Source organism: Cibotium barometz, chromosome 20 (assembly GCF_041138505.1).
Source record: "Cibotium barometz isolate CiBa-2024 chromosome 20, ASM4113850v1, whole genome shotgun sequence".
NCBI classification, from domain to species: Eukaryota; Viridiplantae; Streptophyta; class Polypodiopsida; order Cyatheales; family Cibotiaceae; genus Cibotium; species Cibotium barometz.
The window spans coordinates 20,215,949-20,234,399 of record NC_141065.1 but is presented as its reverse complement, the minus strand read 5'-3'; the positions used below and the strand labels follow the sequence as shown (position 1 = coordinate 20,234,399).

Here is an 18,451-nt window from a genome sequence, read left to right as displayed (position 1 = left end):
AGGGCGTGTTGTCTAGATTCTCTCTAAATTCCTATAATTCTCCTATATAGTCTTCATAAATATGAGATTTATTAGTGCTTCATGGTTGTGTTATCCATGGTGTGGCTTAATACATTTGCTTTTCACATGACAAAGAGGTTTAATACATGGTGTGGCGTAATACATTTGCTTTTCACATGACAAAGAGGTTTAATACATGGTGTGGCGTAATACATTTGCTTTTCACATGACAAAGAGGCCTAGAGACTTTAACATTTTATTTGTTGCACCTTATTACATTTAGTTGTTATTAAATATATGGCTATTTATAGTTTAAGGAGTAAGGACACATGGATTTTTCCCATTTGTTTTAATCCATGGGAACATGTACTAAGTGGTGTGGGATTCTATGTGTCTTTTTGGATGAGTTTGTAATATACTTACTCATGATAAAAGTAAGGATATTTTCCTTCATGCCTAGTTGGAATGTTACAATGTGGTTGGACATTTTTCTTCATGCCTAGTTGGAATGCTATAGTGTTGTTGGGATTTTATTTTTATTTTATTTTATTTATTTAAACTCTATTGACACTTACCAAGTTTTAAATGAAAATCCACCTTATCTCGATTGAATTTGAGGTAAATTTTTATATCTTGAGGGAGTTGAGGCTATATTATAAAGATGGAAAGAGGTATGGATAGTTTGTTTTGTGTGTGAAATTATCATTTAGTAGATAAATTAATCATAGTTTGTTTTGTGTGTGAAATTATCATTTAGTAGATAAATTGATCATAGTTTATAAATGATATTGAGGTGTTGAGCTTCCCTTTGGGTTTGGTCGAGGTTCGCATCGAATTGTTCTACACTTGAATGCAAGTTACATTAGATATAAGTCATTAAGTTAATATTTTTACTAGATAAGAGATTCATTCATATCTTATCGTCTTCTTCCACCACCAAGTTGGTGAGAGCAATGAGATGCCATCATTGACAAGTGTCAAAACTAAAAGTAGATACATGGGGGGATTGATAGTGTGACATGAAAAAATAGCACACTTCATGATTTGAGAAGGTAAGACTTTGAGGCTATCACATTAGACACTTGTAAAATATTTATTTCCCACAAAATAAAGTTTACCATAGTTCAACACTTAGCTCTCAATCATTAAAAGGTCAAGAAAAGAGCTTTATGCTCCTTCTCTCTCTATATCTCTCTATATACAACAACTCTACAAGATGACACTATGATAGTTTTAAATGCATACTCATTGTTCATTAGCACTCTTGCCACCTATATGCTTTATGCTCCTTCTCTCTCTATATCTCTCTATATACAACAACTCTACAAGATGACACTATGATAGTTTTAAATGCATACTCATTGTTCATTAGCACTCTTGCCACCTATAATGTTATGATGTTTCTTGCTATAATTATCTCATGTATACAAAGATCTCCATGTGAGCTTCAACTCTTTAACTACATAATGTTATGATGTTTCTTGCTATAATTATCTCATGTATACAAAGATCTCCAAGTAAGCTTCAGCTCTTCAACTACAAATTTCCTCCTTTAATCATCTAGAACAAGGCCCCCCAAACCTCTCTTCTTAGCATAGCACTATTGTATATGTATAGATTTTTAACACAAATTTAATTCCATATATACACACATTCCTTTATAGACTATCCACCCTCCTTGAAAGCTTCTCTCCACCCATCTTGCTCCAAAGATGGAGCTACACTAACATCCAAACTAAGAAAGCCTTAATCTCTATTAGCTTCTCCCTTCTTCCTCTTTCAATAAATTTGTTGCACAAGCTATATACAACCTAAGAAAGCCTTAATCTCTATTAACTTCTCCCTCTTTCAATAAATTTGTTGCACAAGCTGTATACAACCTAAGAAAGCCTTAATCTCTATTAAGTTCTCCCTTCTTCCTCTTTGAAGAAATTTGTTGCACAAGTATATACAAGCTCATCATAATTTGTTGTTTTCAATGGCGTCATGTAGGTGGCATTACATGCTCATACACACTTCTTTATAGATTGCACATTACACATGCATAACCATCAAAATAACTATAAACAGCAAGAAAGAAGAGTACATGGAATAGAGTATCAAGTAAAGTGGTGCATTAAAGAAATGGATTCATGCAACAAAGTGACTTGGTTAATGTTTCAATTTGTTAGATAATCAAATTCTCATTTAGTTGCTTGTCTTGTCTAATTGTCTTATTGTGTGGAATATGGATGCTTGGAATTTTATAAAGGAGGTCATAGGTCCTACTAGTTCTAGGGAAGTAAAAGAAGAAGAGGACTACAATGGTGGAAAAAGGGTTATCACACTAATTATATCAAAATCTCAGCAAATGATCGATATTCCTTCAAGCTAACTAAACTATAATTGGGTTGAATGAAGTTATTCAATGATTAAAAAAAGAAGTTTATGGAGCCAAAATAATTATGATATGTGTGTGATTCAACAAATGAAAGTGCCAAGGGTATCAAGTTCAAAGTATAATATTAGTGAACATGTGAAAAGTGAATGAAGGCATACATGTAAATAAAATGTTACGTAATAACTCATTGATGATTGGAAAGGGCTTATAAGGAGTTGGAGGACTGACAAGAAGTTCCACAATCCCAAGATACAAAAGTACAAGTAGCAACCTAACTACACTTAATTTCTCTTTAAAGACCTTTAACCACTACACTATCCAATTGCCGATTTCTCACAGCTTTAATATAATTTTCTCTAAAATAAGGATAAATATTTTATCCTTTACCTTTGTGTATCCCTTGTATTTACATGTTTAGGCCCACATTCTTGCATTTACATGTTTAGACCCACATTGTTATCTTGGTTTAGGCTCACATTCTTGTATTTACATGTTTACCACCACATTCTTGTCATGGTTTTAGGTCGTACAGATCTTTCATCTCAATAAGGCAAAAATTCCATAGTTCAAGGCCACTCATGGGAATCGCTAGAGTTGTAGTGTCACTCTCTCCTCTAGTTTATGAGCCTTACATTCATTGAAGTGGCTAATGTATGATGAGAAAGTGGCATTGCTAGAGTTGTAGTGTCACTCTCTCCTCTAGTTACAAGACTTACATTCATGCATTACCACATTCACATGGGAATAGATTACTCTCTCCTCTAGTTTACAAGACTTACATTCATGCATTACCACATTCACATGGGAGTAGATTACTCTCTCCTCTAGTTACAAGACTTACATTCATGCATTACCACGTTCACACGGGAATATATTTCTTAATTCTTCTCACTTAATGGAGTAGTTTCCATTTTGGGGAGGGGGGAGTTTTCATGGGAGGGATGATGTGTGTCTTCTATAGTTTCTTGATTATAAGATTTCTTGAAAGATTTGGAACTTACACAGACCATGGATAACAAGGGATCTTTCCCTTCTCAACATGATCCCATGTTGTCTCTCATTGTTAGGCAGCTCCATGGTCACCATCTTTATGTTGTCATCAACAACAAAAAGAGATCAAAGTTAAAAAATGGAGATCTTCTCATTTACTTGCCAAGGGGGGGGATAGCTTATAATCCCATGCTTGATTGCATTCTCACCATATAAAATAGATAATGGAGGGTGTAAGAAATTGTGTTAATGATAATTACAGTAGAAAACAAGGATCTTTGTGATACATGTCCTCTTGGTGAATTTGCAAGAGATCAATATTACATTAGAGCTTACATCCCACACTTTAGAAGTGTGATACAATGGGTTTAGCACCATCCACCACCAAGAGAAAAATTGCATGTCTCCCGTATGCACAAAGGTTACTAGCTTGTAATATCACAAACACCCTCTTACAAAATGAATCTAAACTAAGTTGGCTTGTGACCTTATACACCGAGATGGTGTTGTGTTTCACTTGACTTGTTGGCCAAAAATTATATTGACTTTGAACCATGGTGACAGGACAAGGTTTAAATTTTTTAAGTGCATATACGAAGAGACCCATTAAGCATTGGCAAAGACACCATTCCCTAGTCATGGTACTAATTTAGTTAGTTCATCATGTCATTAGAATCCCACTAATAAAGATAGATTCTTGGCACCTCAATACCACCCAAGTGAGCACATTGAGAATGATTGTCAGATTCAAGTAGTTGCTTAGTGCTCATTAATGTTACGATTATGAGCTTCAAGTAACTGCTCAATGCTCATTAATGTTACAATTGTCTAGTTAGATAAGAGAGAAAGAATAGAGGGTGCCATTATAAAAAATGATCATTTAGATGTTGTCGATCACACAAGCCACTACAAGCCCTACACCCTTTCCACATAAAATTTATTTCCAATCTCCTTGATTCTTATAACCCCAATATCATTCTCAATTGTGGTTATCTCTGATGTTTCATCAACAATTGTTGAGACCACCTCATTAAATGATACAAATATGAATTTGAGAACAAGCCCTCTTCATTGGCTATAATTACATTCTTATTGGTTTTGGCCATATCTTTTCTTATTGCTCACAGCCCAAATGAAGACCCAATGGTTTAAACACATATTAAAATAATGAGGGCATAAAACCCCATAGATTCTTCAAGGGCCTTTGGGATGACTTATATTATTAAAATTGGTTATGGTTTATGTATGTAATACCTTATAATACCTTGACATATGTCGAAGATGGTTTGAGGGAGATAAAATGGGTCATGATTTATGTATGCAATGCATTAGCACAATTTAAAGATGGTTTGAGGGAGATAAATGGGTCATAATTTATGTATGTAATACCTTAATATGCATCGAAGATGGTTTAAGGGAGCTAATTACTTTAGCATTATCAATGGTACATTGTAAAACCTTAGGAACGAGAGGGAAAGGCAAGATATGCTTGCTTATCAAATACATTTAAGGGAAGTAACTCTCTATAGGGGAGTGTAACCACATTAGATGCAATTTGCTCCAAGGCCCAAGGCCTAACCATTGTCCTTGTCCCTTTTTTTGTAATACATTATATTATTGGTGGGAAACCTCCAAGTGGAAGAGAAAACCCACAATCAAAATTAAAAAAACATGAGGTAAGTTACAAGCCAGCTGTCCAACTATGTGTCCAACTATGAGAGAGCTAAAATTCAAAAGCAATCAAAGAACACTTGTAGAGCTGGTGCAAGGGAAGATCTGCAAGGTCAAAGAATCTTGAAGAGAAAAAAGAAGAGATCTACTAAAGAACGAAAAATAGGGAATATCTTGTGTGGCAAAGATTAGCCTATTTCTTGCATGATAAATGGACCATAGGGCCCAAAATCTAGTCCACGCAATGAAAGTATAAAATTCTGGCAAAGTGTGGAAAATGCAACCAAATAGCCAAAAAAAATTTGCCAGAAGATATGCCCATAAATCTCACACGAAGGTGTCCTGATAATTTGTCTAGAAGAGCACAAGAATGGGAGCAAGACCATAGAATATGATAGACTATCTCTCACATGGATGTGAATACCTTCTACAAGAAGAAGGAGCAATACGTCTTTTGGCCAAAAAAAAAGAAGCCAATTGGTAAAGCACCAGCGAGGCATCTCTAAAAGAAGACTTTCTATGTCAGGGCTAATTTACTCTTCTAGATCTTTGAGAGAGACAACCTCTACCACCTAGAAGGCTTATTAATGTGCCATAGTGAATTTCCATGAGCCTATATCCAAGGTGGAGAAAGAAGCAATTTGTATGCACTAGTTGCAGTCAAATTGCAAAAGGGCACTACATGACAACCTGCATTTTGACCCACCAATATCCAATCTTTTAGGTTATAACTCAATTCTAGAGGACGTACAAGCTAAAAATCATGCAGTAAAGAAGCTATGGTTTGCCATATTGGTCTATGATGTAGACCTACATTATTGTAAAGTGTCATAGCTTGTGGAAAAGAAAGAACATAACCCCTATCATTCAACCACATCCTCAACATATCTAACTGCTTTCGTAGAAAGGAAATAAGCCTTTCTTGGCTGTAAAAGAGCAAGAGGTTTCTGAAATGCACGACTCCAATGAATGCTACCTCTTCGAAGGGAGTTGCCTTGATCAAGGCGGTCTACCATACCATTTCATTTGAGCCATTAGAGTCTACCTTGATCAGGTAGTCTACCATGCCATTTCATTTAAGGCATTAGAGTCTGCTAGTCTTGAATCAATTTCATAGAAAACAAGCATCCAGGAATGCGCCCCTCTAAGCATCCAAATATAGCCTTAGCATGAGTAATTATCCAATGCCCAAAGGTTGGAGTTTTCATTGGTGCAACAAGACTTGATATTATTAAAGTCCAAGGCTATTTTTGCTCAAAGAAACTCAAAAGAATAGAAGCTTTCATAGCAATAACATGAAAGTGTAAATTCAATATATTGAGGCCACCATGCCTTCTTAGAGTACAGACCAAATGCTTTTTGAGTAGCCTAATGGGTTTTCTGTCCACCTGAGTATGCCACAAACATGCTAAGGCTATAGACATGAAACTATCCAAATTTGTTGCAGACCAGGGAACAAGAGCCAACTGAAACTAAATATAAGCCATTAAAATGGATTGCACTATTCTAAATCTAACATGTTATAGCTAGATAGATAATTTAGGATATTGAAGTTTGAAATTCGGCTTGTCCAACACCCACTCTCGTTCTCTCTTTAGAGAGACATTCCAGCCCAGAGGATACCCTATATGTCTAACCATGTGTTCTGGTGAGATTATTTGGCCTAGCCAAAGAATAGAGTACCAATCATAATGTTTAAGCGGTAGAAGCTTGGATTTAGCAAGAATAATTTTCAAGCTTGTTGTGCAAGACCATACAAATCTAGAGCATCCATAATTATTTTAACATCATCTTGAGTATTCTTTAGAAAGGAAAATAAGTCATCCACATAAGCTTGGCTAACAAAGTGATTTACATCCAAAATCTGTATGCCATGTAGCTTGTTGTCTACAAGCAGTTTGTCCATTAATAAGAGCATGGAATGAGCAGCTATTGCGTACAACAATGCACTAAGGGGGCAACCTTGTCACACTAATTTGCCTAGAGACCAAATATTTGAAAGACCCAGTGCTTCCTTCATAGAACTAGTAAATAATATTTCTCATCTTAGGCCCAAAGCCCATATTTTCCATGACACTAGCAATAAACTTCCATTGTATTGTATCAAATGCTTTTTCTATATCTATCTACCTTATGAGTACATATTGTTGGGTATATTTCACATATTCAATGCCCATGTAAGCATTGGCACAATGTTATCCATTATTTGACTTTTGGGCATAAAACCATATTGTGCAGGGTGTAGACCCTCATATAAGATGTTCTTCAAATGGTTAGCCAACGTTTTTACAACGAGTTTGTAATCCATAGGCATAAGAGTTATTGGTTTCCAATCCGATAGATTTTCACAAAGATGTTTTTGGGAATAAATGAATCCATCTTTTGAGGAAGAAGGGAGTCCCCCCCGAATGCCAACAACAATTAATCATAAAAAGTGGCTCATATTTCAGCATATTCCAGAAAGCCAAAAAAAAATTCTACCATCAGGTCATCCGAGCATGGGGAGTTCCATTTATCGAAATTGTGTAGCGCATGTTTTCGTTCTTCCATGGTGAGTTCAAACTCCAAATCAGATGCCTGTTGCCTACTGGGACGCGATTCTATTTACATTGTGAAGCAACATTGGCCATGCATCAATAATTCTTTGAGTAGGTTCATTGGGGGCTACAAAAGGTTACTGAAGTAGCTACAAACTTCCCTTTCTAATTGTTGCCTATTGTCAATCCAACAATCATGCTGATTCTTAACTCTATGAATGCACTGCAATGTCTTAGAAAAGCATGTAAGCCCTTGAAAACTATTTTAGATGACCAACCTATGTCTTCTTTTAGATGTTTTTGTCTCGACCTGATCTACCACTTTTGCAGCTTTCTTTCATTGTTTCTCTTAAGACAAATGCATGTTTGCATCAATGCCTCTTGCTCTGAATCATCAATACTTTTTTGATGACTATATTCAGTGAGTTGTTGAGCCACGAGTTTTGCATCCTTCACTCTACCGCTTTCTTCTCCCAAGAACGATTTACCATAATAAAAAGTAACAGCCTATATGCAAGTGGCAAATCTCTGCACCAAGCCATGCCAATGTCAACAAACATATGCATCTTTAAGGGCTACATTGCATGAGTGGCCATAACAACAAAAGTTGATGTTTTATTGTTGATCACCAAAGTAGCCTCTTTTGTGAGAGTGGTACATCCATTGTTGACATGCCAAAATACAACATCGTAATGATTTGAAAGACACATTGAGTAGTCTATGGAGATTTTGCTTGTGAAAGTATCATATTGTGTCCAGATGAGCCCAATTGTTAGTAATAACATTGTGATGAAAAGTATACCCTTGCATGGCATCAAATGTTTCCACAAATCGCACGTGCCCAATATATTGAAGTGTAGCATGCCACTAACGTATTTCAAAACCAAAGCATATGCGATTTGTGGTTACTATTATCATCGTATTCAAGAGACTCCACACAAAAACGCATGCCAAGGGTAAGCTCTCAAATTTTCCCACATTTGAGTTCTCATTGAAGAAGTTTGTGACCCCCACCAAATTCAAATACCTCTCCATTGACATGGCATTGAAGAACTATACATCTTCCCAAGAGATCATTATATGCGACACATGGCTTAAATTTATGGCAAGTCAACATGATCACTCGTGAAAAGTAACGAGTGCGAGCATAAAAGATGTGATATCCTATAAAAGAGCCTTCCCTGCCAGCAAAAGTATGCTTGTTGTGTTCTTGTAAACAAACCATATGAGGTTGATTTTTATCTATGTAATCCCATAAAAGCCTCTATTTGTCTAACCTACATAGGCTTTGGATATTATAGGTAAATCGTTTGAGAGGTATGTACATATTTATAATAACAAGGTTATGATGTAAGGGCATCAAGAATACATCTGCATGTTAGAGCTTGATGCCCGATCCCCTGCATGCCCTCCACTATCCAGAAACCTAGAAACATCATTGTCAAAATGTTCATCTATATTTGCCACAAAAGGCTCAAAGATTGCATTTGTCTACTCTTGAAGAGAGTGACCATTCATAACCACATTCCACATTTTACCCACTCCCGAGATATCGTGTATGAAACAAGGACCAAATGAGGATGTACCCGCAATTAGACCCCTCTGTCCAATTTTAAACTACCAGAGTTCTTGGTTTCATGGTTTTTTTAGGTGTGCCAAGATGTCAAATCTTGCTTTTCTTTGTCTTTTTGAGTTAGAGGAGCAACTGTTACTTTGGCTTTACCCTTATTAGTGAAAGCATTCTGTTGCTACACTATAGTTTTCCCCTTGTTCTATTGTGCATTCTGTTTTACAGGACCATGGTACACGGAGATTAGATTATTCTATAAATTAAATAATAAAAGAAATAAACCATAACATCATAGCATAAATCAAGAGCATGAAAATCAAAGAACACAAGATTGGGTGCAATCTCCCCCCTGACGTGTGTGGCTTCACTCCCACACGCAGTATTTAAATCATATTCATAAATTTAGCCCTTGGAGCCATAAATAGCATAGCTTTTCCAAAATTGGGCTTTTACAAAATTGAACCTTAGTCCAATGCTTTTAAAGCATCTCATAAAAAATAAACCTTGCCCAACACATGTACAATGGGCCAAACCATACAAAATTAAGTATTTAACACACATGTGCTTGGCTAGATAATCTCGTCCAATGTTGTCTTAAACTCATGATCTATACTCAACATAGTCCACAATGTTAGATCACAATTACTTTGGAATCACTCACAAAAATAATTATAACAAATGGAAATCATTCACTACTACCATGCTTCACACATGAACCATGCATCATACATAATTTATTGGATTCACTCCCATGATAAAATATTCTGAAAAATCTCACTCTCGTGATACATTTACAACTAGTTGAGGTGATTGTTGGAAAGGCATCGCTGCCATATGGGTTTGGTATAAAATTGAAGGGCACTCAGATTGCATATGTCTAAATTTACCACATGCGAAACATGAACTAGCAAACTTGCCCCATTTAACATGGAAAAAAAACCCTATTGGGTTGGCATCCCTTCCATACGAATATCCAAAGCCACACAATCTGGAGTAGGTCTTTCTATGTCGCATAAAATGTATGTATGCTTGGGTGAACCATGAGAAAGGCTATTGATGCATTCCTTAGAAAGACATATGGTTCTATTGCAAATAATAATAGAGAGTGAATGCTTGTGAACAATTTTCAAGATCCATAGATAAAGAACTTACTATTTGACATCATGTATAGTTAGTAGTGATGTATAGGGCAACTTTTTAAGCAGATGACCTTTGCCAAAAGGATTGTGAAAGGATTTAAAGGTTGTAGATTATAATGTTTTTTGAGCTCATTAGAAACATCTGTATATTGCCAAATAAATATAATCTTTGTAGAGTTTGAAGATTCATCTTTTGAACTCGTTCCTTGTAGAGTTTGAAGATTCATCTTTTGAACTCGTTCCTTGTAGAGTTTGAAGATTCACCTTTTGAAGTCAATGATAATCTTTCAAACTGGCGAGTATCTTTCTAGGAATCGGTCCTTCCAATTGATTGCCTGCCTAGGATTGTACTTACCCATATAATTGGGGAGCAGTAGGGCACGACGATATTATGTAGCTAGTAGAATCCAATGCATTTAAATAAAGAGATGACCACTATTTTAGTACTATCTTGACACCCTCAACATCCATCTTAGCAAGTAAGAGCTTAACAAGATCATCCACGTGGACATCCTCCAATTTTATATCTTTTGAACATGGATTGAGCCATCTCATTTTTCAACAAAGATGTAGATTCACAAGGGCTATTTCCTACGTATTACCATTGATCGTTTAATTCAAAGACCAAGATATGTAAAGAGGCACATGTTACATGCAAAAAGGATAGCCTTTGGTCTTACTAGGGTCCACTTACACAATTTGAGATGGAGACATGGCTATATATGGATATCCATATATAGTCATGTCCAGTGGTCACATAATTTGCTAGCTATGTGAGATGGGAGGGACTAAGAGAGAGGTGTACTTAATTTTCAAATGGTATTATGAGACCCGAGGTAGATATTATTGCTAATTTTGGAAAGGTATTGGGCCTCTATGATCATCGTGATTTTTAACGGCTCTTCTTTCTTAAGGTAAAGTGGCTTTTGCACGATGACTTCTAAATCAGTCAGAGACACTTATCACCTCTTTCTTTGAAAATGCCTCGATAACAAAAAGCAAGGTCAAAAGACATCAACTTGGGGCAAGCCTTAGCTGTCCTAGAATATATTTTATGTACTCCCTTTAGAGACTTTTTTCACGTAAGCCCTTACACCAGCCCTGAACCACCTATGAGTGGAGCTTGCCACCCAAGTGATATTTACCGCCCATCCAAATTATGTAGCACAAGTTTAGGAGAGATGCATTGCTGTCCATTTTCTTAATTGGAAGGTACTTATCTCTAAGACTTATGATGAGAGGACACATTAAGGTACTACTTTTTTTCATGTGCACACTCTAGGCTTGCACTCTTATATATGACTTTTTTTTTTGGGGGGGAGAGGAGAACAACACACATCCCTTTCTTTTCAGATTGAGGGGGATAAGTGGGGCTAGAATCGAAGCCGCAAAACGGGAAGGAGAAAGGGTGCCACCTTATCCACCCGGCTATTGTCCCCACTCCCTTTTTATGACTACTTTTCCGTGAGTAGTATTGAGTTTTTATTGGTTTTTTTTTTCCATAAGCACGGTGAATTGAATTAGAATAGAACAAAAATTACATCAGATGGAGCATGGAGAGCATCTAGGGAGAAACCATAGTACCAGACAGGGGTGAATCTATACGACCAGGATACAACCAACCAGGATACAACCAGTCAAGGGATACACAAGAGAAAGTGGCCAGGAGCTGGGAATACAAGGGGCTTCCACAAAACAGGGTGAATAGCATGTAAGAGTTCATGGGGGCTGTAGGGAGGGCAGCCAACTCGGCCTGCACACTCTCCAAGAAGCAACGTCCTTCCATAATCCGGGTCCAGGTGGTGGATCTCAATGTCCAGGCTCTTTTCCCGTTCATCTCTGGTCAAGTAGTGATCTTTGAACGCTTCATTAAGCTTTGTTGCAAGCAGATGAGTGTGATAGAACTCGGTGACAGCCTTCTTGGTCTTGTAGCTGGTTACTTCGTCTTCTATAACTGTTATAGCCATGTGATCTTTCCAGTCAGTAGCCATTAGAAGCAGGGAGGTTGTCAATCTCCGACTGGAGATCGTCCAAAAACTGGTTGCCTTCCTCAATCTGGTGGCTGATATTGATTTCCAGATCCTTCCCCCACTCATCCCTCATGCGTTGTCGATCCTCAGGGTCTTCGTTGGGGGGACGGTTGGCCACAAATCGTGAGTAGTGGTAGTCAACGTCGCTGAGGAGAGCCTTCTTGGTGCGGTAGATAGCCAACTCATCTTTCTGCTGCTACCTTCAGTGCCTGCAAGTTGACATCATAAAAGAATATTCTCAGACTTGGAGTCTGGGAAGGCCCCTCGAACAGCATGAAGTTTTTATTGGTTTTATTGTTTTCATTTTATATGGAAGTGTTTTAAAGTCATATATTGCTTCTCATGAATTATTATTTATTAACATATATTACTCAAAACAAAACTCGAATATATATTCTATTATTGGCATTCTAGTTTGCAAATTTTAGATATTTCAAGGAAAAAGGACTTGAATTTTTGGAGTGAAGAGCCGTGGTTTAATTCAGAGCGGCGTTTTTTTTTTTCCCTCGCATGCGCAGCTTGGAGAAGTGAACCTGTCTCATCAAATGCACAGAGGGAGCATGGCTGCTAATAAGGTAACATCAAAGAATCCTGCTGTTGCCTTGCTTTGTTTTGCATCTGTGTATTGCCTTGCAAAAGCCCAAATTCATGGTATGAGGGCAGCTCAAAGCATTTTATGGTATGGTATAATCATCATTAGATATGGGTGCATATGCCCTATCAACTACCTTTTTCTTGTAATAATTCTTTCTATCTGTTATGATCCTTAGCACTAGGCTTGAGTGTGCCCTGCATCTACGGAGCTGTGCAACATCTCTATCCAAAGAGTAGGCCTCTGCAAAGGGCGAAATAAAAATCTGAGACAATACTCGTTAGCTTATTTGGATAAGTATGAAATTCTCCCTGAGAATCCTGCAAGCATCTCAAACTATCCCTACTATGCATAGGTCCATGTGCTGAGAAAAACAGATTGTTGCATCTGGCACCCATTTGTGTCCAAAATAGCTTGATTAGCATGAAATGAAAACTCAGCCTGCCTATCCATGGCCATCTGTAACTTAGCTCTAACAATGGACAAGAGATATGGGATCCAAGGGGACTCAGGATGCTTCTCGTGTTCCCTCTAAACTGCAACAAACTTGTCTGTGATAGCTCGCTCCATGTCCACAGCCTTCGTAGGTCCACTTGTAATGGTAGGGTGGAGTCGATCCTCAACAAGGCAATTGGCATGGATATGCCTTAAAAATGGCTACAAATCATAAGTTTTATGAGATTTTATTCATTTATATGGTTTATACGGTTTATAAGTGTATGTGTACACACTCATTGAAGTTGGGCAGCCAAGAGCTAATAATTTATAAGTGAATACACACTGGATGTGGACTATTTTCATGAACTATGGACAAAACACAAGTTTGGGCGCCTAGGCCCTAGGAGCCAGAATTAGCTTCACGAGTTGGGAAAAAGAGCATGGCTGGTATTTTTAAGCTCCACGAGGTGCTAAAAAAGGGCATGGCAGGTATTTTGAGCTGTACGAGTTGCTAAAGAGGGCCATGGGAGCCATTTTCAGCTGGCTGACTGCATGAAGGGGGCTATTTCAGATGGTCGACTGCATACGTGCATAAATCGGGCATAAACATGTGCTTTTCCTGCTCTGCTTCTCTCTTGCACTAACATGTAGGGCTGGTTGATGACTGTTTTCTGTTCTGGAAAACCCCATAGTAGGCCCTAGAGTACTCTGTCTCCGTCATGTGCATAAGCAGGGCTTCTCTGACTCATATCATGTAGGCACAAGCTCTCCTATGAAGTGTTTACTGGCTGAAAACAGAGATTCAGGGCTGAATAGCATGGTTCTTCACATTAGTAAAGGGTTTTATGTTTGCTTTTGTGTGCTAGAGATGTTTCCATGGTAACCCGTGCATAGACGGCATAGTCACATGGAACAGGAAAGGACAAATGGAACGGGAGTCTGTTTTGGAACGGGAACGGGAACCCGGAAAGAAAATGGGAATGACACATCATCACCATATGGCATTTGCAAGCTAAGGAGATGCAAGGGCATATATTCATAGTAACATGGGACGGGGACGGGGGATGGCAAAAGGCAGGGAACGGGGACGGGGACGGGGAGACGGGGACGGCATATGGAATATGCAATTTATTGACTACAAAGCACAGTAAATATTGACGCACTCGTCTGCCTATAGGAGCAAAGCTTGCAAGACCACGGGCGTGAACCTCCTCCACTTCCAGGGCGGTTGGCATTAACCTCTTCCCACCATGACCAACCATCGGTTCTTCTAGCACCACCACGACGTGCGGAGCTGAAGGTTGCTTGTGAAGAAGATGCCATGAGAGAGGGTGAAAGTTGAGAGAGAGAGAGAGAGAGAGAGCTCTTAAGGCTTAAGGCTTAAAACTTAAAAGTTAAGAGGCTAGAGCCTAGAGAAAGCTTGCGGGTTGAGACGCGAGAGAGAGAGAGAGAGAGAGAGTGAGAGAGTGAGAGAGTGGCCTGTGGGAGAGAAATGAAATGAAATGTTATATTAACGTCTTCAAAAGGCCATAATGACCTATGAGACCAAAAGTTACATCATGGTGGATCTGATACAATGTCTGGATAAAAAAACCCAGAAAATGAAAAATAAAGATGATACTACTGGCACCTAGAAAATGAAACTGGAACTGGAAGGTACACTATGGAGGTACCTCCATCTCATAATATGTGCCGCATCGGACACTGGCGGATCTCCTCAATATCCTCTGTGGTCAGCATCCTGACTGGGTGTCCCGCATGCCTCGCAAGAATAATCCGAATCTGCCGCTGCAACCTCCGTCTATGCTGGGATGCCCTCCTCCGTAGTCGTGGGCGTCTGGACCACCCAAGCTCAATCGCACGATCAATCAGAGAGAGAGAGAGAGAGAGTGAGAGAGTGAGGGAGTGGGCACTGGGAGAGAGAGAGAGAGAGCGCTTGTTGCTTAAGCCTTAAGCTCTAGAGTGGGGAGAGGGAGTGGGGCGGCTGGCCAAGAGTGAGAGAGTGGGAGAGAGAGAGAGAGGAGAGCTCAAGCCTTATAAGCTCATGGCGGTGCGGCCTTGCAGGTCACGGGTGATGGCAGCCAGGCCAATGTGAGGAAAGCAACGGGCAACTGCCAGCCACCAACGGGAGGAGAGCAACGGGCAGAAGCGAAAAAAAAACGGCGAAAAAACAAGGCAAAAAAAAACAAAAAAAATGGTGGGAAAAAAAAGCGAAAAAAACGGGCGCAAAAAAATAGCAAAAAAAAGGTGCAGGGCCGTCTCGTTCGAGTCCCGTCCCCGACATGTGCTGCCCGTTCCGCCGTTCCCGGGACGGTGTCCCCTTGTGATGTAGCTGCCCGAGGCGTCCCCTTCGTCCCCAATCCGTGCCGGAACGCTTCGCCAATTCGGGATGGCGTTTCCGCGTCTTGTTCCTCCGTCCCCTCCGTCCCCTGTTACTATGCATATATTGCCAAGCAAGGTCATACACCACTCTCATGATATGATATGATCATAGAAAAATTCAAAAATTCTCATTTACTCAAAAATAGACCCAAAATGCCTTTAGCCAAGGATGTACATTTGCAGAACGGGAACGGGAACGACACAGGTTATGAAACGCGTTCCCTCGTTCCTAAGGCTATGGAACGGTGTTCCATGTTACTATGATAGACGGTGCCTCCGGGACGATTTCGGAGAGTTTCATCATGAAAAGTTGCTTGCTTTTGAGAAATCTCAAAGCCTTAAGCCTTGAGTTACAAGTATAGAATTTTGTGAGATTGTGGGATGGTGTTCTCGCAAATTCAATTTCACTTTGATTGGAAATGATATGCACTTGAAAAATTCTGGTGCTGAACATCCTCATCCTTTGTTGTGAAAGTTTACTCTTGAGGAATATGAATAGTTCCTAGGGGGGCTGGCCGTTCCGGTCCAGTGTGGCCTCAAACTCTTGAAATCTTGTTGCTTTCGTTGTGTGTCTCTATTATTTTTGTGAGTATGCGGATTCAGATTTTGTTACATCTGCTTGTGAAAAAGAAAGATAAGTTGATGTGACTTTGCATTGATTATCGTATCCTTAACAAACTCAGTATCAAGAATAAATATTCTCTTCTTGGGATTGATGAATTATTTGATTAGTAGTTTCATTTCAAAGTATTTTCCAAGATTGATTTAAAGTTCGGATATCATCAGATCCGTATTCGTGAAGGTGACGAGCACAAGATTGCATTCTGCACAAAGTATGGACATTATGAGTATCTGGTCATGCCTTTCGGGTTGACCAAAGCCTTGACAACTTTTATGAGTCTCATGAATGACCTTTTTTGACCATTTCTGCACAAGTTTGTGATTATTTATCTCGACGATATTCTGGTATTTAGTACTTGATGAGCACAAAAGACATTTGCATCAAGTTTTTTAGATATTGAGTGACAAAGAACTTTTTGTGAATCCACAAAAAAGTGAATTTTTCAAGACGTCATTGGAGTACATTGGGCACATCATTTCAGATGATGGCATTTTCGTTGATCCTAAGAAGATACAAGTTATTAAGGATTGGACAACATTGCAGAATATTCACGATGTTAGATCTTTCTTAGGTCTCACCAATTGTTATCATACAAAGGTTTATAAGTTTTTGGGGATTGCAGCATCTTTGACGAAGGATTTAAAGTTAGCACTTGCTTTTCCTATGAATAGATGATGCTTCTCATGCCTTTGATAAGCTAAAGGTTGCTTTAAGTAATGGCAATCACAGTTCGCAATCTTTCTTTTGAAGTCATGAGACAGACGCTTTTGACACTGCAATTGGCGTAGTTCTCATGCAACAAGGCCGAGTGATCGCCTTTGATAGGCTTCAGTATTTAGCAATTCAAACACGTTATCCAGTATATAATAATGAGTTCTTGGAAATTGTTTATGCTTATCGAGCTTGGAAACATTATCTTTTAGGAGCAGATTGTGTTGTGAAGACAGATCGTCATTTCCTGAAGCATATTTTCACTCAACCAGTTATGAATGCACGACAAGGCAGATGGGGGGAGTATTTTGCAACCTTTCATATGGCTATTGAATATATTTCTTGTCTTTCTAATGTGATTGCCGATGCTCTTACCAGAATGTCTGAGGCTTTGGCAATCACCATTTCTATAGTTCAAATCGACATTCTAACAACTTTTATAAATCAATATGCAGTCAAAAAGACTTTGCAAATGCTTTTCAAGTGATTACGACTCCGCAGTCTAGTCCTTCTGATTTGAAGATTTATGTAGCTTATTCTCTTGTGGATGGATTACTTTATTATCAGGATCGCATTTGTGCCTCTCATAATCATGGTCACCATGAAACGCATTTCGGTAGCCTTGAAACACTGAAACACGTTTCGTGTTTCATGAAACCTTGAAACACCATTCTTGAAATGCCGTTTTGGGTTCTCAGTTTCAAGTATCTCTCTCCTCCTTAAAATAAGCTTCATCAACCCACTTTGCATCAAGAGTGGGGTAGTTTTTGAATTTAATAAGATATCTATGAACCAGCTTGCCACGAGGTGCTTTGTGTTCCTTGTGAAAGACAATCTACTCAGGTTGCATGATTTCTTCCAATTCATCAATCTCAGGTTGGTCCTCCACTACTGGTTTCATTGGATCAGGACCAACATATGGTTTCAAGAGACTCACATGAAAGGCTTTATGTATTTGCCAATGATCTGGTAATATCAATCGAAAAGCTACCTCATTGATCTTTTCCAAGATCTGAAATGGTCGATAATACCTTCAAGATAGGTTTGGATACAATCCCTCTTTGCTTGTCTTCTTACAGAGGCGAGCTTTTTGGAATTTCAATAAAACCGAATCACCCTTCTTGAATTGCAATGCAGCTTTCTTATGTTTTTCATGGGATCTGTGTATGGCTGTCCTGACCTGTGAAAAGGTTGTATCCAGATCCCTGACATACTTATCTGCTGCAATTATTTCATCCTTTGTGCGTAGGATAGGAGGCAAAACAACTTTGCCATAAACAATTTCAAAGGGTGCGTTTCTAGTAGAAATATGCACCGTATTGTTGTAGGCGAACTCAACAAGTGGTAGATGCTTTTCCTAGTCCGACTTGCGATCAGAGACATAAGATT

At 38.7% G+C, this 18,451-nt stretch overlaps 1 protein-coding gene across 3 annotated transcripts in view; it reads left to right on the top strand.

Annotated features, from left to right (window-relative positions):
* The first annotated feature begins 12,736 nt into the window (after positions 1 to 12,736).
* Positions 12,737 to 18,451, top strand: part of LOC147627645 (uncharacterized) — a 154,450-nt gene continuing 148,735 nt past the window's right edge. For 2 of the 3 annotated variants that reach the window (XM_086814564.1, XM_086814563.1), the window contains exon 1: positions 12,737 to 12,892. In XM_086814564.1, coding sequence (XP_086670690.1) covers positions 12,863 to 12,892 — 30 coding nt within the window. In that variant the 5' untranslated portion in view covers positions 12,737 to 12,862. The remainder of the gene's footprint in view (positions 12,893 to 18,451) is intronic. The other variant, XM_086814565.1, reaches the window with a different exon arrangement.